Source organism: Ovis canadensis, chromosome 10 (genome assembly GCF_042477335.2).
Source record: "Ovis canadensis isolate MfBH-ARS-UI-01 breed Bighorn chromosome 10, ARS-UI_OviCan_v2, whole genome shotgun sequence".
Classification (NCBI taxonomy): Eukaryota; Metazoa; Chordata; class Mammalia; order Artiodactyla; family Bovidae; genus Ovis; species Ovis canadensis.
Genome location: NC_091254.1, coordinates 40,443,751 through 40,462,106, shown reverse-complemented (window position 1 = coordinate 40,462,106; position 18,356 = coordinate 40,443,751). Strand labels below are relative to the sequence as shown.

Genomic DNA, 18,356 nt, shown 5'->3' with positions numbered 1-18,356 from the left:
ATACTATATATGTTTTCATACATATATATTTGTGATTCAATTTCCACATATTGAAATTTATGTTTATTCATAGAGAATCATCATGAATATTCCAAAATAATTGTTCTTAAAGGCACATATAGGTTAAATTCTCAAGGCTCACTATTCTATTATTAAAGCATTTATCTTTTTGAACTAATCATTTGACATGCTTTTTGCAACTAACTCTTTAGAATTTTATGTATTACACATAATTTTTAAAAATTACCTTTAGTTTAAAATTTTCAATTAGTTATTTCATTACTGGTTATTGAAATACCAAAAAAATGGCTTCATATTTTAAGGAAAATATTAAAGGAGTATAATTTATCTTGCATGATTGGTAGCTGACAAAGGATAAAAGGGAGCTTAATATAATTATTTATAAGCTGTTATAAGAAATTATAGTAGGAACTATTTCCCCATGTTTATAAAAGTATCACTTTTGACATGCCAGATGATTATAAAAGAAACAGGGCTCTGTTGATGCTTACTGAATAAAATAACAGGTGTATATAGGTGATACGTTTTAACCAAGTGTGTTGTTAACGCACACTCATTTAGCAGAGTTTTTGCTTCTTACAGGTTTTCTTTTCTCTTCTGTGAGTATATTTTATTAATAACAGTGGGTTTTCATTTGTGAAGCATTTTGTTTAAACTGATTTCTATCATTATAGAAACACCTGCTGCATTCCCGGACACTGTAAAGGAAAAAGAAACACCAACCCCTGGTGAGGATATTCATCTAGAAAGTTCCATTCCTCATACTGATTCAGGAATTGGAGAGGAGCAAGTGGCTAACATCCTGAATGGGGCAGAATTAGAGACTAGCACAGGCCCTGATGCTATGAGTGAACTGTTATCCACTTTGTCAAATGAAGTGAAAAAGTCACAGGAAAGCCTGACCGAGAACCCCAGTGAAATATTGAAGTCTGCACCATCCATATCTAGCATTAGTCAAACCAAAGGCATCAATGTCAAGGAAATACTGAAAAGTCTTGTGGCCGCCCCAGTCGAAATTGCAGAATGTGGCCCTGAGCCTATCCCATACCCAGACCCAGCATTGAAGAGAGAAGCGCAAGCTATTCTTCCTATGCAGTTTCATTCCTTTGACAGGTAGGTACTGAACTTACTATTCACAGTGCTCTGTGTACAAAGGGAAAATTAGTGTCTGTTTAGTTTAAAAATATTAGGCAGATCTTGAAAACATGTTTATTACTGTAGATTCTTACCACAAAGACTATCAAAGTGATAGGCCAACCTACTGTCTGATCTCATAGTCAGACATTTTAATTATATGTTTCAAAAAAGGGGCTTCAGTATAAAATGGGGGATGACACATTGAGTTGGAAATAGGGTAACACAGATTCTGATTATGACCTATCGTCAAGTGACTACTGTACATTGGAGAAGTCACTTTATATGTATGTGTGTGTTTATATTATGTACATATATATAAATATGTGTGCATGTATGTATATAGCTATATACATAGATGTGAGGTAATTGACAAGTAATTGTTTTTTGTTTTAAAGAGAAAAAATTAAGTAAATCAGATATTTCTTAAACTGTAATGTCAAAATAAATATACAGTCAGAATACAGTTTCTATTCCATATTATTTTCTCTAAAATAGACAAACTGCTTTGTCCAAGTTAGAGCCAGTACTTTTTGAGTTTAGGGGTTGAGGTGTGGCAATAAGGCATTTTCAGTTAGGGTGCATTATATTTTTTATACATAAATAGGATTTAAAAATTGCCTATAAACATTTTAACCATTGTCCTATAGATACTTTTTGAAAATCTATTGTGAAATATAAATGACATTAGTCATCATGTCAGATATAAAGAGATAGAATCAGTTTTGTTTTCTGTGAACTTACAGTAGTTAAAGGAGATAAAATGTTTGCAAATATGTGTCATATAAGATAAAATGTGTTAAGTGTCAGACATTTTTTAACAACTAATAAAGCAGGGGTATACGAAATTATTTCTTTTTTTAACAGTTTGAAAGTTTGTTCATATAGTTCCTTGGATATTCCCTACGCCATTTCATGTTTAGTTTGCATTCCTAAGAGATATGTGTATGTGTGTTTATGAATTTATATAAGCATAGCACATGAGTATTTTTAATTGTATATATGTATAAATCTATCTGTAAATAACTGTTATAATAGTTTAATTTGGGATCATAAGTTTTATGTTCCATTTAAAGTTCTGTATCTAAATTTTGTTAACATATAAGCAATAGAAAAAGAGAAATATTGTGATTTATATAAGAGAATCCAATGAAATAAAGATTAGGTAAAATATTTCTTTCCTAATTTCGATTATTGTTAGGACAATTTTTTTCATTAAAACTTAACAAAGCTGTCACCTGAGTGCCAATATTCTTAGCCACTCAAAATTTATTACACTTTTGAGGATATTGCTTTACAAAAAATAGAACTTTCCATTTGTTCTTAGTAGCATTTGTGCAAAATGCAATGGGAGTGCAATCATTATTCAACATTGCATAAGTAGAAATGAAATCATGGAGCACAAAGCGTATTCCAATTCTTTTTAGGAGAAGGGTCTCCAGTGTAGTTAATATATGCAGTAGCTCAAGTACTATCAAATGTAAATGATGAGGTGATACTGATGAAAGGAGGGGATTGAGGTCTCAGGGGGCGCTGATGACGGATTGAACAGAAGCGGCCTTGCACTGCACGTAACTCAAGTCTGTCGTCTTCACTGCTCAAAGCCATAATGGGAGGTGGCAGTCTGAAATGAGTTGCCACGGCAAAGAGTATTATTTTTGAAATGCTTTCACACAAATCACTAGGCCCTGCATACAACTTAGTTTCATGCTTTAATGTCATCAGGAGGCACAAATTGGTGTGTCTAATTGTTTGCCACCTGCCAGCAAAATGAGCTGCCAGCCAGCCAGACGGGTTTGATTGTCTGTCAGCCATTCAATAGATTGAGAGTGACAACATCAAAAATTTAACTTCAAACTCTGGAGCTTTGAGCAGCTTTTCAGAGACATCATCCTCACAAGTGCTTCTGGACAACTGCATTTTTCAATTATATTTGTGATATATTGCTACCATTTGCCTTAAAGTGTTATCTGTCTTAAGGTAGCTATAATTACATTATGAAGTATATAAACATATTTCTGAAGCACTAAAATCTGAAATTCAAGTTATGACATGTCTTTTAGCATCAGGTTGAGTTCCTTGAAAATAGGATCCAAGAAGACAGACTTTAGATGCAAAATCCTGAATGCTTTTAGTTTCAAACACAGAAATATCTTGGGTCTTCTCTACCAATAATGTATTTTTCATTTTTATCTTTGGTTGAAAATAGCTATAAACTCAGTTGCTCATTTCTTTGTAACTAAATCATACATAATAATATTATACAATCTCAGTGGAAATCACCTAGGATTATTCTTGATTTAGCCAATATCTTATTGGTTCTTTGGAAAACATGCTAGCGAAGCATTCTTTATATTTTCTCTAGATTGTAAGTTTGGGAATAACTTCCCAAAACAACTGATGTCATATATGAGTCATACATTCAATTACATTTTTCATAAGGAGTTTCTCTTCACTTAGGATGACATTTTGACAAATTTCAGTATTTTGAAGTTTGTAATATCATTTTTATTAGGTAAATTGTAACATCAAAATTTAGAAACATTTAGACTTAACTAAAATAAACCTTTTTCCTTTAGTATTAGATCTTCCATCAGGTTGTATTATGAAACATCATATAAATATCCTCATCTGCATATATGGAAAGCACTGATTCTGTTTCTTTTATTTTCTCCAGACATAATCTGTGCAGATTGAAGTATATGTCTTTGATTTCACTGAGTGACCCTAACAAATTTATATTTATGACTGTAAAGCACTGAAACTGCTAGACATCCACTAGTACTATTCTGTAGAGGGAACACCGTAGGTATAGAGGAAGTGTGATAACGAAATGATAAGAACTTTCCTACTGTTCTATTACTATGAAGCAAAAGTAAATACTTAACGGTTTTTTTTTCTAAGAGAACAGTTTAATAATCTCATAATAGAACTTCTAGTTGCAAAGTTCCTCAACAGTTTTATTTCTTCTGATAGATTTCTGTATAGATGTATGGTTTATAAAATAGTCTAGCTGAGCTGTGTGGTTTTTTTTTTTTAATGTATTAGTAACTGTAACTTTTAGATTGAGAGAATGGTTTTCTCTAAAACCATCCATTACGTTTTACCACATCTTTTAAACTAAAATTTAATCCTGCATATCCAAATGCTTTTCATCTTCTGAGAATTTGGTGTATATATCTGTGATTTAGCTCAGTCTTAATTCCCCAGGGATTCTTGAGACACCCCCTTAGTTTGGACAAAAGACCCAAAAAAAAGGCAGAGGACAATATGTTTGTCTCCATACATTTTAACTGTCATTATATTTCAAAAAATTGTTTTTCATCTTGGTTATCATCAAAAGCTTGCAATTGTGTTGCTTCTCTGACTAACAGACAATGATCTTATGGTGTATACTTCATCCCTTTCGATTTTAAAGACCTGCTTATGTTTGAATTACTGGGTTTGATATGATCAAGTGAAGTAGTTTGTATTTTTCCCCTCAAACATTTAGTATCCTTGCTTTCCAGTGTTTTATTCTCTGAAAAAGAAAATCTCTTGAGGAAAAAAAGTATTTTGTAAATACTATTTGACTAAAAAGCAGTATAGATAGCCTTCATATTACTAAACTTCAAGTATAGGCTTTGTCTAAGTATTTTCCCTGTAGTTCTTTTTTAACATCAGTGCTTTAAATATTAGTGCTAAGAATGATAGTTTAGGATAAATTTTAAAAAATTTGTAGAAATGATGGAATCCTACATTGATTTCTTCAAGCTTAGAATTATGTAAGAATACAAAAACTTATAATTACTACTGAGTACTTCAGTTTCTGTGTTTATAGTTTTCTAATGTTTTGTTAAGAAAGTATTTTGATCATATCACTTAAAAGGATGAGCAGGTAAATGTAATCTAGACTGATTAATACTCTGCCAACCATTACAATTCAAAGTTTCAAGGTTACCGAGCTACTGAAATCCCACCTTTTATTATGTTCCAAGTGCCCTGGTTATAGTAGTTAAGGCCAGCTGCCAGATGATGCAGTTTTGACCCAGCCTGGTTGTATTCTAATTTTCCCAATATTGTTGCCTTTTTCTGTCCTGACATTTCCACAGACAGTTCAATGAGTTGAAAAAGGCATCTCTCTTTAAAGGGTGAATTAATGAAATAGTTGTTTTTCATATATCCTATTTTTCTATTGGTATTCTAAATATTTTACAAAGTAGCAATTAATAAATCATTAAAATGATAGACTTGCAATTTCTAATGAGCTTCAGTAAATTGTAATATCACCTTAAAATCAGAAATAATTATTTTTTCTACACAGTTTTTTTTTCAAATTTTTTTTTCTTTCAAGATAAATGTCTAGTGTCAGTAAAACTTGTTAGAAAAAGAGTAATAATATAGAAATTAGGAGAAATGGCTCTTAGTAGTGGATCTCTTTATAATTAGCTGTGTGACCCTTATCTATTCTCTTTGGTTCTCTGGGACTCAGTTTCCCAGCATGGAAACTAATACATTGTTTCCAGAAAGTCCCATAAAGGAAGAAAATCCTGGAATAAATGAGATAGCTTTATAATTAGTTTTAAAAAGTAGTAGATGACTATTAACTTGGTTAAAAGACCTGAACCCCAGAAAAGATTTGGCAGGCCTTTTTTCAAAGCTATTACCTCACTTTAGGCTCTTGGCATCGCTGAAGTGTGTTCCTTCTGTTATCTTCCAGCTGGCCTCACTGTTTTCCAGGTGTTGGCCCACCAAATGGACCTTCCACATTTATGCTAGAAATGTTTTTCTTAAATGTAAATCACATGAAGATTTCTAAATAATATCTTGTTATTATTCAAGAAAAGATGAACTTCTTAGTTTGAAATGAAAGTCCTCACCTTTCACCAGCTATAATGATCTATTTACAGTTCTTCAATCTTTTATGATTTTTCAGATATCTTTGCCTTAAGAAGTTTTTGCTATTGAACTTTTCTCTTCTTAGCTGAATCCCACTGATCCTTTTTGATTCAGCTTACTCTCCCCTGATAATGTTCATCCTTTATGTTTCTGAAGGCTCCTGTGCCCAACTCTAATCAGAGTGGTTACTGAAATATGTTGAACAGTTGATTTATTTGTCTCTTGTATTTTTTTTTCAAGTATCTCTAAGGCATGGGTTCTGTCTTAACTTGTCTTATGTATCCCCTGACTTGGCAGTGTAGTTGTATTCCCTTAACCTTTTGCTGTTCAATAAGTGTTACAGAAAAGAGGGAGCAAGTGGAAAGAAGAAAGTTGTATTAAAATCCATGAGCAATTATAAAACCCACTTGTCTTATTAAATCACTATATAAAAGCCATTTCTTATCTTCAGTATCTCAGTTTACACTTGACAGTTCTTGAGTTGTGTGTATAAAATAGTGTCCTTTTTACAAAATTCACATAACTAGTTAATGGCGATCTTTAAGATTTTTTTAAAGATCTTTAAGACTTTTTACTATAGTTATCTAGACTCTCAGTCTTTCTTGACCGACACAACCTGTGTTCTAGATCTACTGTCATTCTAACTATTCTTTTATAAACATGATGGTTTTGTTGTTATTCTTGAAATATGGTGTCTAAAACTGCACATAGGATTTTATGAGGTCTAACAGACACAGAATATATCAGGATCATTGCTTCTTTCACTCTGGAAACTGTTGCTGTGGTAGACCCAGACTGCATCAGCACTTTTGAGAGCCATCAGTTCAGTTCAGTTCAGTAGCTCAGTCGTGTCCAACTCTTTACGACCCCATAGACTGCAGCCCACCAGGCTTCCCTGTCCATCACCAACTCCCAGAGTTGACTCAAACTCACATCCATCGAGTCAGTGATGATATCCAACCATCTCATCCTCTGTCATTCCTTTCTCTTCCCGCCTTCAATCTTTCCCAGCATCAGGGTCTTTTCAAATGAGTCAGTTCTTCGCATTAGGTTGCCAAAGTATTGGAGTTTCAGCTTCAGCATCAGTCCTTCCAGTGAATATTCAGGATTGATTTCCTTTAGGATGGACTGGTTGCATCTCCTTGCTGTCCAGCGGACTCTCAAGAGTCTTCTTCAATACCACAGTTCAAAAGCATCAGTTCTTCAGCACTCAGCTTTCTTAATAGTCTCTCACATCCATACACGATTACTGGGAAAACTATAGTTTTGACTAGATGGACCTTTGTTGGCAAAGTAATGCCTCTGCTTTGTAATATGCTGTCTAGGTTTTCTTCCCAAGGAGCAAGTATCTTTTAATTTCATGGCTGCAGTCACCATCTGCAGTGATTCTGGAGCCCAGAAAAATAAAGTCTCTCACTGTTTCCATTGTTTCCCCACCTATTTGCCATGAAGTGATGGGACCAGATGCCATGATCTTAGCTTTCTTAATGTTATGTTTTAAGCCAACTTTTTCACTCTCCTCTTTACTTTCATCAAGAGGCTCTTTAGTTCTTCTTCACTTCTTCCCATAAGGGTGGTGTCCTTTGAGAGCCATAGCAGTACTAATGATAGCTAAGTTTTTTGGACCACTTATAGTGTTCCAGGTAAAATGCTAAACATTTGATATGTATTAATAGTATATAATTTTATCTTTGTAACAATCTTACGAGGTACAAACTATTATGAGTCTCATTTTAAAGGTATGGAGAATGGGGCTTAAAGAATTTACTTGCTTGATACCTTAGAGGTAGAATTCTAACTCAGATCTGTCTGAGATTAAAAACCAGGCTTCTAGTCACTGTGTACTCTATTTATATCCCATGTTGTAGTAACTGCTATACTGCTGAGTTTGCTGTCAGTGAAGTGTCTGGAGGCTTTAATGTCAGCTAATATTAAATCAGATATTTTCAGAAGTTTTCTTTTAGTAGGAAGACATTTAATGTTGTTTGCATTTATTTATAAGCCATCAGTACAAGTTGTTAAGATGAAATTCTTTTCCCGTATTCATATAACTCATTTTTCTTAATACACATCTCAGAGCTTCAGTTCTTGACAAGATGCCTTGTTACAGAGAGTTTGTATGAAGTTAGTAATGATTAGTTAATCAGGAAACTTTGGCTATATATATACATATTTTGTACCATTTACAAATACACCTCATTGCACTATCAATCAATTTGCGTTTCTTTATGTTATCCATAGAAATTTTAATGAAAGATTTATGGGAAAAAATGAATGATAGTTTTACTTCTTTTCAAATCAAGAATTGATAATTTTGTTTTCTTGCTAGCTAGTCAATGAAATAGTTTATAAGTTTAGGGAAGAGTTTTGATGATAAATCCAAAATATTAGTTCGGTTTTTTTTCTGTTGATCTTTATATATATCATTGTAAATAAATACCTTATCTTATAGGCAGAGAATTATTTCAGTTTAGAAAGTGATAACAATTATTAACATTTATAAGGCATCTTTTTTTATTATTATTATTTTTTTTACTTTACAATGTTGTATTGGTTCTGCCACACATCAACATGAATCCGCCACAGGCATACGCGTGTTCCCCATCCTGAATCCCCCTCCCACCTCCCTCCCCGTACCATCCCTCCGGGTCATCCCAGTGCACCAACCCCAAGCATCCTGTATCGAACCTGGACTGGTGATTCGTTTCTTATATGATATTATACATTTTTCAGTGCCATTCCCCCAAATCGTCCCACCCTCTCCCTCTCCCACAGAGTCCAAAAGAATGTTCTATACATCTGTGTCTCTTTTGCTGTCTCACATACAGGGTTATCGTTACCATCTTTCTAAATTCCATATATATGTGTTAATATACTGTATTGGTATTTTTCTTTCTGGCTTACTTCTTTCTGTATAATAGGCTCCAGTTTCATCCACCTTGTTAGAACTGATTCAACTGTATTCTTTTTAATGGCTGCGTAATACTCCATTGTGTATATGTACCACAGCTTTCTTATCCATTCATCTGCTGATGGACATCTCTTAACTTGACACGGTTCTTTTAAATACAGTCTCATTTAATTTATCCAGGTATACGTGAAATAAGTCATATTTGCCTTGCCATTTTTACTGAAAAACTGAAATTTAATATCACATATCTTGAAGTGATTTAGTTGTTAAGCCTTAATCTTCTAACTCCACATCCTATACACTCTCCATAATGTCACACAACCTCTCAGTGAAATAAATTAAAGTGTTCAATCAGGAATAGTCAGTGAAGGGATTGAAAGCATAGTGTGTGCTTTTGGAAATTTAATAAGATAGTTGAAAGTACAGGTTGAGTCTGATGAATTGACTCTGTCCATTAAGGATAAAAGAAAAAAGTATCTAGAAAGAGCTAATAGAAGAATTTGGGAGGGCAGAGGTTAAAATTATCTAACATTATAATTACTATTGTCACAAAAATATTTTAAAAGCCCCTGAAATTGAAAATAATAATCCTTATAAATTTAAATTTTTTTACATTGATGAAGTCATTTTTGTTTTAAAAATTGTTGGTATTAAAGAAGTTTAAACCGTAGACTTGTCAGTGAGCCATTGATACAGTTTCCTTTAAATAGAGCTTTTTAATGAGAAAATTAAATTTGTCTTTACAATCTAAAAGACCTAGTTTAAAAGGTCTATTTTAGGGACTTCCCTGATGGTCCAGTGGTTAAGACTCCATGCTTGCATTGTGGAGACCTGGGTTTAATCCTTTGTCAGAGAACTAGACCACAACTCATGCCACAACTGACAGCCCTCATGCCTCAATTAAAGGCCTGGTACAGCCAAAAAACTAAAATAAAACAACATCTCAGAGATAGTACTTTTAAAAGACGTAATTTAAATTGGATATATTTTTGCTGACATTCACTTGTTTTCAGGCATTATATTTGAACTTAAAATACCTCATTACATCTACTTTCAAGATAAATAAGTGAGTAATGCTTGAAAGTGTTTATTAATATCAAAAACCTCAGATATGCAGATGACACCACCCTTATGGCAGAAAGTGAAGAGGAGCTAAAAAGCCTCTTGATGAAAGTGAAAGAGGAGAGCGAAAAAGTTGGCGTAAAGCTCAACATTCAGAAAACAAAGATCATGGCATCTGGTCCCATCACTTCATGGGAAATAGATGGGGAAACAGTAGAAACAGTGTCAGACTTTTATTTTGGGGGGGCTCCAAAATCACTGCAGATGGTGACTGCAGCCATGAAATTAAAAGACGCTTATTCCTTGGAAGAAAAGTTATGACCAACCTAGATAGTATATTCAAAAGCAGAGACATTACTTTGCCGACTAAGGCCCATCTAGTCAAGGCTATGGTTTTTCCTGTGGTCATGTATGGATGTGAGAGTTGGACTGTGAAGAAGGCTGAGCGCCGAAGAATTGATACTTTTGAACTGTGGTGTTGGAGAAGACTCTTGAGAGTCCTTTGGACTGCAAGGAGATCCAACCAGTCCATTCTGAAGGAGATCAACCCTGGGATTTCTTTGGAAGGAATGATGCTAAAGTGAAGCTCCAGTACTTTGGCCACCTCATGTGAGGAGTTGACCCATTGGAAAAGACTGATGCTGGGAGGGATTGGGGGCAGGAGGAGAAGGGGACGTCAGAGGATGAGATGATTGGGGGCAGGAGGAGAAGGGGATGACCGAGGATGAGATGGCTGGATGACATCACGGACTCAATGGACGTGAGTCTGAGTGAACTCTGGGAGATGGTGATGGACAGGGAGGCCTGGCGTGCTGCAGTTCATGGGGTCGCAAAGAGTTGGACACGACTGAGCGACTGAACTGAACTGTGAACTTTGAGAAAGATGAAGCTTTACTGAAAGAAAGTAAAAATATTTATTATTTTAAAGAAATAGTTTCTTTATCTTTGAAGTTGACTGTTCACATCTATTTATTATTTAAGGTTAACACAAATGTTAAGTTCAGAATTTTTAATGAAATTCATTTAAGTATGCTAAAGAAATGAGAATATTTTCAACTCCTAAGCTCACAAAGTCAGTGTTTGAAAGCTAAAGAGATCTTTTACCGAATGTCCAGTGTATACTCTCATTTCTCTTTCATTTCTCTTTCATTATTCCCTATTATGAAAAACAACTCAATTTTATTCAGGGAAATAAAGTTTAATTTTATTGTTTGTTGTTGTTGATTCTCTTAAGTCGTGTCTGCCTCTTTTGCGACCTCATGAACTGTAACCCTACAATCTCCTCTGTCCACGGGGTTTCTCAGGCAAAATACTGGAGTATTTTTCCTTCTCTAGGGGATCTTCCCAACTCAGGGATCAAACCCATGTCTCCTGGATTGCAAGCAGACTCCTTACCACTGAACCACTTTGTTATTCTGTATTCCTTGCCTTAATATTTAGCTTTACTATGAAGAAGTTCAGAATTTGGCTTTCAAATGTTTTTATGACTATTTTCCACATTTAGAATGTAATAGAGATACAATGGACACTTTATATATGTATATTTACAAAAAAATCCCTATGTGCATATATGAAAAATATTCTAACTAGAGCACACCTTTTTCACATTTTCCTAGGGTCATGATTATAGACCACATGTCATCTTTTAAAAAAGTGTCCAAATTCTAGAGTCTACGTAAATATTTGCCAAATAAATGATAATAGTTAACACTTTACAGTATATCCTTAATGTCTATATTCTTTTCACCAACGAAGTTGCAGTCAGAAAAAGGAAAAAGAAAGAGGAGAAAATGTGATGATAGGACTTCCCTGGTGGTCCAGTGATTGAGACTTCACTTTCAAATGCAGGGGGTGCAGGTTCAATCCCTGTTCAGGTTCAATCCCTGTTCAGGGAGCTAAGATCTCATAAACCATAATGTAAAAGAGAAGCAATATTGTAACAAATTCAGTAAAGACTTAAAAAATGGTCCACATCTTTGTTTTAGAAAACAATGTTTTCTAAAAGATAATTTGATATTGATTACATGTATCTGCCAATGCAAGATTAGAATTCATCTTAGACATTATGTTATTTTCCATCATTTCTTTGCAGGAGTGTTGTGGTCCCTGTTAAGAAGCCACCTCCAGGTAGTTTAGCTGTAACCACTGTAGGAGCCACTGCTGCTGGAAGTGGACTGCCAACAGGCAGTACCTCTAATATATTTGCTGCTACTGGAGCTACACCAAAAAGTATGATTAATACAACAGGTATTGTCCTTATCTATTTTTGTGATACTTCATCTTTTTCTTTCTGTTTCCTGTATCTTCATTTTTTCTGCTTATTTGATCTTAAAATACTGTAATCATTTTAAGATTATCCTAATCTTTAAGAAGATTATTCTTTATGTTTTCAGATTTTGTAATTCTAGGGTAAACTTTTTAGGCACTTTTGAGAACACTATGGGTTTTGTTTTGAGTCTTCTCAAAACAAGATGCTGTTTACTTTCATAGTGAACTCAGATTCCTGAAGGATATTTGGGGAGCAAAGCCAAAATACAATTTGAACACTGACATTTGATATGCAAAAATTAGTAAACTGTATGAAGAATATCAAAGTATACTATATATATTAGTGACAGCAAATGGATTTAGTAACATTTTCTGGTTGAAACCAAATATATAGTTTTCACAAAGCTCCCCTAAGAACCTTGACGATATGCAAGAGCCTCAACTTAACAAAAAGTGCATGTGAATAAGAACCATTGTTTGACATTGTATTAATTTATATACTTAGATTTCAATTTTATCCATTCACTGTCCAACATTTTCCTAAAAATTCTAGAAACAGAAAAATTCCAAATCACTACAAATTTTAAAAGCCTGCCTAAAATAACTTTTTTCTTTTTTTGTAAATTTCCAGAACTGTTCCTGTTGATTATTAGCGAAATAAATCCTTACCCAAATCTTTGTGATTCCATTTTAGGTATTTACACAACGCAAGATGATCCCTGACTTTCCTTCCCTGACTATAGTAGCCTTCTCTTCTCCAAACTGTATAGCCTTGAACTTTTCCATCTATTATCATTACTTAGATTATTCCCATTTTTATTAATTTCATAGCTCTTTGTGCTTTCTGTATTTATCTTGTTTATCATACCACCTGAGTCCTGACACATCATGAACAGCACATTTATGGGGTTGTAGTAAGTAGAATGTACTCTATGAAGCATATTTATGTTAGCAAATAAACATCATTAATGGCATTGTGTTAAAGAACAAAACATCTTTGATTTATACATATTAAAACAAGTATTTATTTCTAACTTGTTTGAAGACTTATATAAAGTTGTTTTTTTTTTCTATCTAGTTTATAGCCTTACTCTTTATATTCATTCTGCTTTCTAGAGGAAGGAATAAAAATGTTTTCCTTTTAGCAAAATGTAAACTCAGAAAAGTGTTAAGAACTTTAAAATCTGCCAGTGTAGTAGGGAAAAAAATCTGTATTTGGTGTTTATGGACTAAATCCTTACTTCTATGAGTAAAAAGCAAATAATTTCTTTTTTATATTTATTTGAAACAAGGTATGATATTTTCCTTGAATTTCTATCCTATGAATTAATAATAGATTTAGAAAGTGATGGTAGCCAGAGGTCTAGTGATAGTATAAAACATATATTACAATAAAAATGTAGGCAATGAATATCCTCCTTAGAAATACATATATACAGATACACACACACACAAGTAACCTGAGGGTCAGCATCTAAACTGGACCCAGAACTAGTTTAGATTTTGGCACAAACGTGCTGTGTAAGTGTTGTTGTGAAATCCAAGTTTTAAGGGTATTAGTGTAAGATAATATAAAGATAACAATTAGGAACACTAGATGTCCCTCAACTCCATGGCTGCTTAATATACGTATATGGTGTAATATAGGAAAATCTGTTCTAAAATGGCATCTTCATATCGTTGAGGAAACTCATTATTTTAAAATTGGGTACAAATATACTTATTACAGTCCTTCTTAAGCTATCATATTATTAAAATAAGCATTGATGCTGCAGGGCCAAATTTATGTTGAGACGGTTTGTTGCTAATTATTTCTTAAATGATAAAAACTAAAAGTATAACAACATAGCAATAAAAAAGCAGATAATATTTTCCCATCTAAATTTGCTTTGTTTTATCAACCTCATTTTATCTAAAATTGTTTTCATTTGTTGATGTCTTTTATTTATGCCCCATTTGTAATCTGTAGTTTTGTTAGCATAATATAAGTAAATAAACTGTTTCAATGCATTAGCTATTTTTTAATAATTATAGTTATTAATGTACTGTTGGCCAAGTGATGTTTTTAATGGCCTAATTCTGTTTTGAAATTCAGATGAATTTTTTTTTCAAACTCAGTAATGATGTAATGAAAATTATTTTGTTCAAAAGTTTGTATTTAAGGCTAAAAACTATTATTTTGGGAACAGGTGCCGTGGATTCGGGGTCTTCGTCTTCTTCCTCGTCTTCTAGTTTTGTGAATGGTGCTACCAGCAAAAACCTTCCAGCGGTACAAACTGTTGCTCCAATGCCAGAAGATTCGGCTGAAAACATGAGGTATACATAACTAATTGTTTTTTCACTCATTTTACTCCCTTCCTTCCACCTCAAAAAGAGTGAAACAGTAGTCATTAAGTTTAAAGATACAGTTAAGAATTCTTAAGAATGTTTATGTATTTCATTGTTTTGATATTTTAGATAATTATTCATTATGTAAAAATTATTTATTATATTTCAGAGTCTAAACTGAGAAGTCTTGAATGGTTTTCAAGATGTTTCCTGAATTTATAATCCACTGTCATATAGCACATGTTACAGTTCCATGTACGGTAGAAACATGCACATGTGGCACCATGATAAAATTGGACATCTTTGGTGGGGTGATGAGTTTAAAATATAGACTTTCAGAATAGAGTTATATGTAACATATATATTTGGAGGTAGAATCACCAAACATTATCATTTGTATCTTGATACATAGATAAAAATGATTTGTAGTAACATATCAAACAACATGGGCTTCCCTGGTGGCTCAGTGGTAAAGAATCAATGTGGCTCTTGCAATTCAGAAGCCACAGGAGACTCAGGTTTGATCCCTGGGTGGGGAAGATCCCCTGGAGGAGGAAATGGCAATCCACCCCAGTATTCTGGCCTGGAGAATCCCATGGACAGAGGAGCCTGGTGGGTTACAGTCCGTGGGGTTGCAAAGAGTCGGACACGACTGAAGCAATTTAGCATGCATACATCAAAGAATATTCCTAGAAGAGATTGGCCCACATGCTTGATGTTAAATTTCACATACACACGCACATTTATTTGTTCTTAATTCAAGTATCACACAAATACAGACTATAAAAGCTCAATGAAAGAATGATGTTGTGTCACCACCACTCAAGACAAAAAACAGAGTATTGCAAGTACCTCAAAGCCCCCATCTTGTGTGCCTTTTTTGACTCTATTCTTGTTCTTCAAATCTACCACTCTGACTTGAAACTGGATTAGTTTTGTCTTTTTTGTATTTTCTATGAATGGAATTGCACAGTATGGGTGCTTTTTGTCTCTGGCTTCTTCTGTTCAACATTATGTTTCTGAGATTTTACCTGTATTGAATGTAGCAATAGTTTTGTTCATGTTTATTTCTTAGTGCTGTATACTAAAATTTATTAATCTGTTTTACTGATGATGGGTATTTGAAAGTTTCCAGGTTTGCACTATTACGAGTAATGCTACTTTTTTACATAACAATGCTGTTTATACATTACTCTTAGGTATATTACACATTTGTATGCATATACGTTGGGTAAATAACTGAGTGGGATTACTGATTCATATCTGTATGTTCAGTTTTACTGGATAATGCCAAATGTATTCCAAAGTGGTTGATGCAAGTTTACTAAACTCAATTAGCACCTTACAAGAGTGCCTAATTCATTAAATCTGTAACAATACTTACTTATTGTCACTCTTCCATTTTTGCCATTTTGGTGGAAGTATAGTGGTGGTGATTGTTGTTCAATCAGTAAGTTGTGTCTGACTCTGCCACCTCTTAGACTGCAGTTCACCAGGCTCCTTTCTCTTCTACTGTCTCCTGGAGTTTGTTCAAATTCATGTCCCTTGAGTCAGTGGCATTCCATTGTATTTTCTGTTTGTATTTTTCTGGTACTTAATGAGGTCGAGCATCTTTATATTGTAATAGCTTATGTAATATCATATATTATAATATCTTATGTAATATCTTAACTATCTTAGATAGTTATAAATGCCTCAAATGGACTTTTTGGCATGGACAAAGGGACCAATATTTATTGGTCCTTTGGTTTTCCTCTTTCGTGATTTCTCTGTTGAAATCTCTTACTCATTTTATTTATTTATTTATTTATTTGTTTGTTTGTTTATTTTTTTTTTAGTTTTTTATTTTTTAAATTTTAAAATCTTTAATTCTTACATGCGTTCCCAAACATGAACCCCCCTCCCACCTCCCTCCCCACAACATCTCTCTGGGTCATCCCCATGCACCAGCCCCAAGCATGCTGCACCCTGCGTCAGACATAGACTAGCGATTCAATTCTTACATGATAGTATACATGTTAGAATGCCATTCTCCCAAATCATCCCACCCTCTCCCTCTCCCTCTGAGTCCAAAAGTCCGTTATACACATCTGTGTCTTTTTTCCTGTCTTGCAACTCATTTTAAAACATTGAGTTGTCTTCTCCTTAATTTGTAAAGGCTTTTCTCCTTATGCATTTTGAAAATGAATCCTTTGATGGTTATATGTTTTATGTATATATCTTCTCCCATTCTGGGGCTTTTCTTATCATCTGTGGAATCTGTTTTCATCAAAAGAGGCTGTAAATTTTAATGAAACTCAATTTATCAAGTTTTGGAGGTTTTCATGCTTTTAATTTTCCCCAACTCATCCTCTGGCTGCTTTATTTTTGCTTTTTATGTTGAGGTGCATAGTTCATCTGGAACTGAGTTTTGTGAATTTTATGAAGCAGAAGTGATATGGATGTCAAGATGACCCAGTACCATTTATTTGAGAAACTCTCCTATCTCTACTTTTGTCATAAATCGTGTTCCTATGTAACACGACTCTGCTTTGGCACTCCATTCTACCCAGTTTGTCCGTCCTTAAGACATACTGTCATATTTAGCTTTAGGTTTAAGAAAGCTAAGTATCTGGGTAAATACTGTTTTCCCATCCTGTCCATTTTATTCCAAGGAATGCTAAACTATTGTTGACGCTGTGCATTTCCATTTAAATTTTAGAATCAGTATATCAATATCACTTCATGGCAAATAGATAGGGAAACAGTGGAAACAGTGTCAGACTTTATTTTTCTGGGCTCCAGAATCACTGCAGATGGTGATTGCAGCCATGAAAATAAAAGATGCTTACTCCTTGGAAGGAAAGTTATGACCAACCTAGACAGCATATTAAAAAGCAGAGACATTACTTTGCCAACAAAGGTCCGTCTAATCAAGACTATGGTTTTTCCATTGGTCATGTATGGATGTGAGAGTTGGATTATAAAGAAAGCTGAGCACAGAAAAATTGATGCTTTTAAACTGTGGTGTTGGAGAAGACTCTTGAGAGTCCCTTGGACTATAAGGAAATCCAACCAGTCCATCCTAAAGGAGATCAATCCTGAATATTCATTGGAGGGACTGATGCTGAAGCTGAAACTCCAAACTTTGGCCACCTGATGACAAGAGCTGACTCATCGGAAAAGACCCTGATGCTGGGAAAGATTGAGGGCAGGAGAAGGGGACGACAAAGGATGAGATGGTTGGATGGCATCACCGACTCAATGGACATGGGTTTGGGTGCACTCTGGGAGTTAGTGATGGACAGGGAGGCCTGGTGTGCTGGGGTACATGGGGTCGCAAAGAGTCAGACACAACTGAGCAACTGAACTGAACTGATATCAATATCCATATTAAAACCAACTTCCTGGAATTTTAATAAGGAATGGAATTTATAGATCTATGGCTGCTAAGTCGTGTCCGACTCTGTGCAACCCCATAGATGGCAGCCCACCAGGCTCCCCCATCCCTGGGATTTTACAGGCAAGAACACTGGAATGGGTTGCCATTTCCTTCTCCATTGCATGAAAGTGAAAAGTGAAAGTGAAGTCGCTCAGTCGTGTCCTACCCTCCATGACCCCATGGACTGCAGCCTACCAGGCTCCTCTGTCCGTGGGATTTTCCAGGCAGGAGAACTGGAGTGGAATGCCATTGCCTTCTCCAGATCTATGGCAACAAGGGTTATATATCACCTGGCAAGCCACTCCAGTACTCCTGCCTAGAAAACCCCATGGA

The 18,356-nt window shown here is 34.5% G+C and overlaps 1 protein-coding gene across 5 annotated transcripts in view; it reads left to right on the top strand.

Annotated features, from left to right (window-relative positions):
* NBEA (neurobeachin) overlaps positions 1-18,356 on the top strand; it is a 669,183-nt gene that overhangs the window by 241,435 nt on the left and 409,392 nt on the right. For 4 of the 5 annotated variants that reach the window (XM_069601568.1, XM_069601567.1, XM_069601564.1 and 1 more), the window contains exons 30-32: positions 696-1,134; positions 12,099-12,253; positions 14,464-14,590. In XM_069601568.1, coding sequence (XP_069457669.1) covers positions 696-1,134; positions 12,099-12,253; positions 14,464-14,590 — 721 coding nt within the window. The remainder of the gene's footprint in view (positions 1-695; positions 1,135-12,098; positions 12,254-14,463; positions 14,591-18,356) is intronic. The other variant, XM_069601566.1, reaches the window with a different exon arrangement.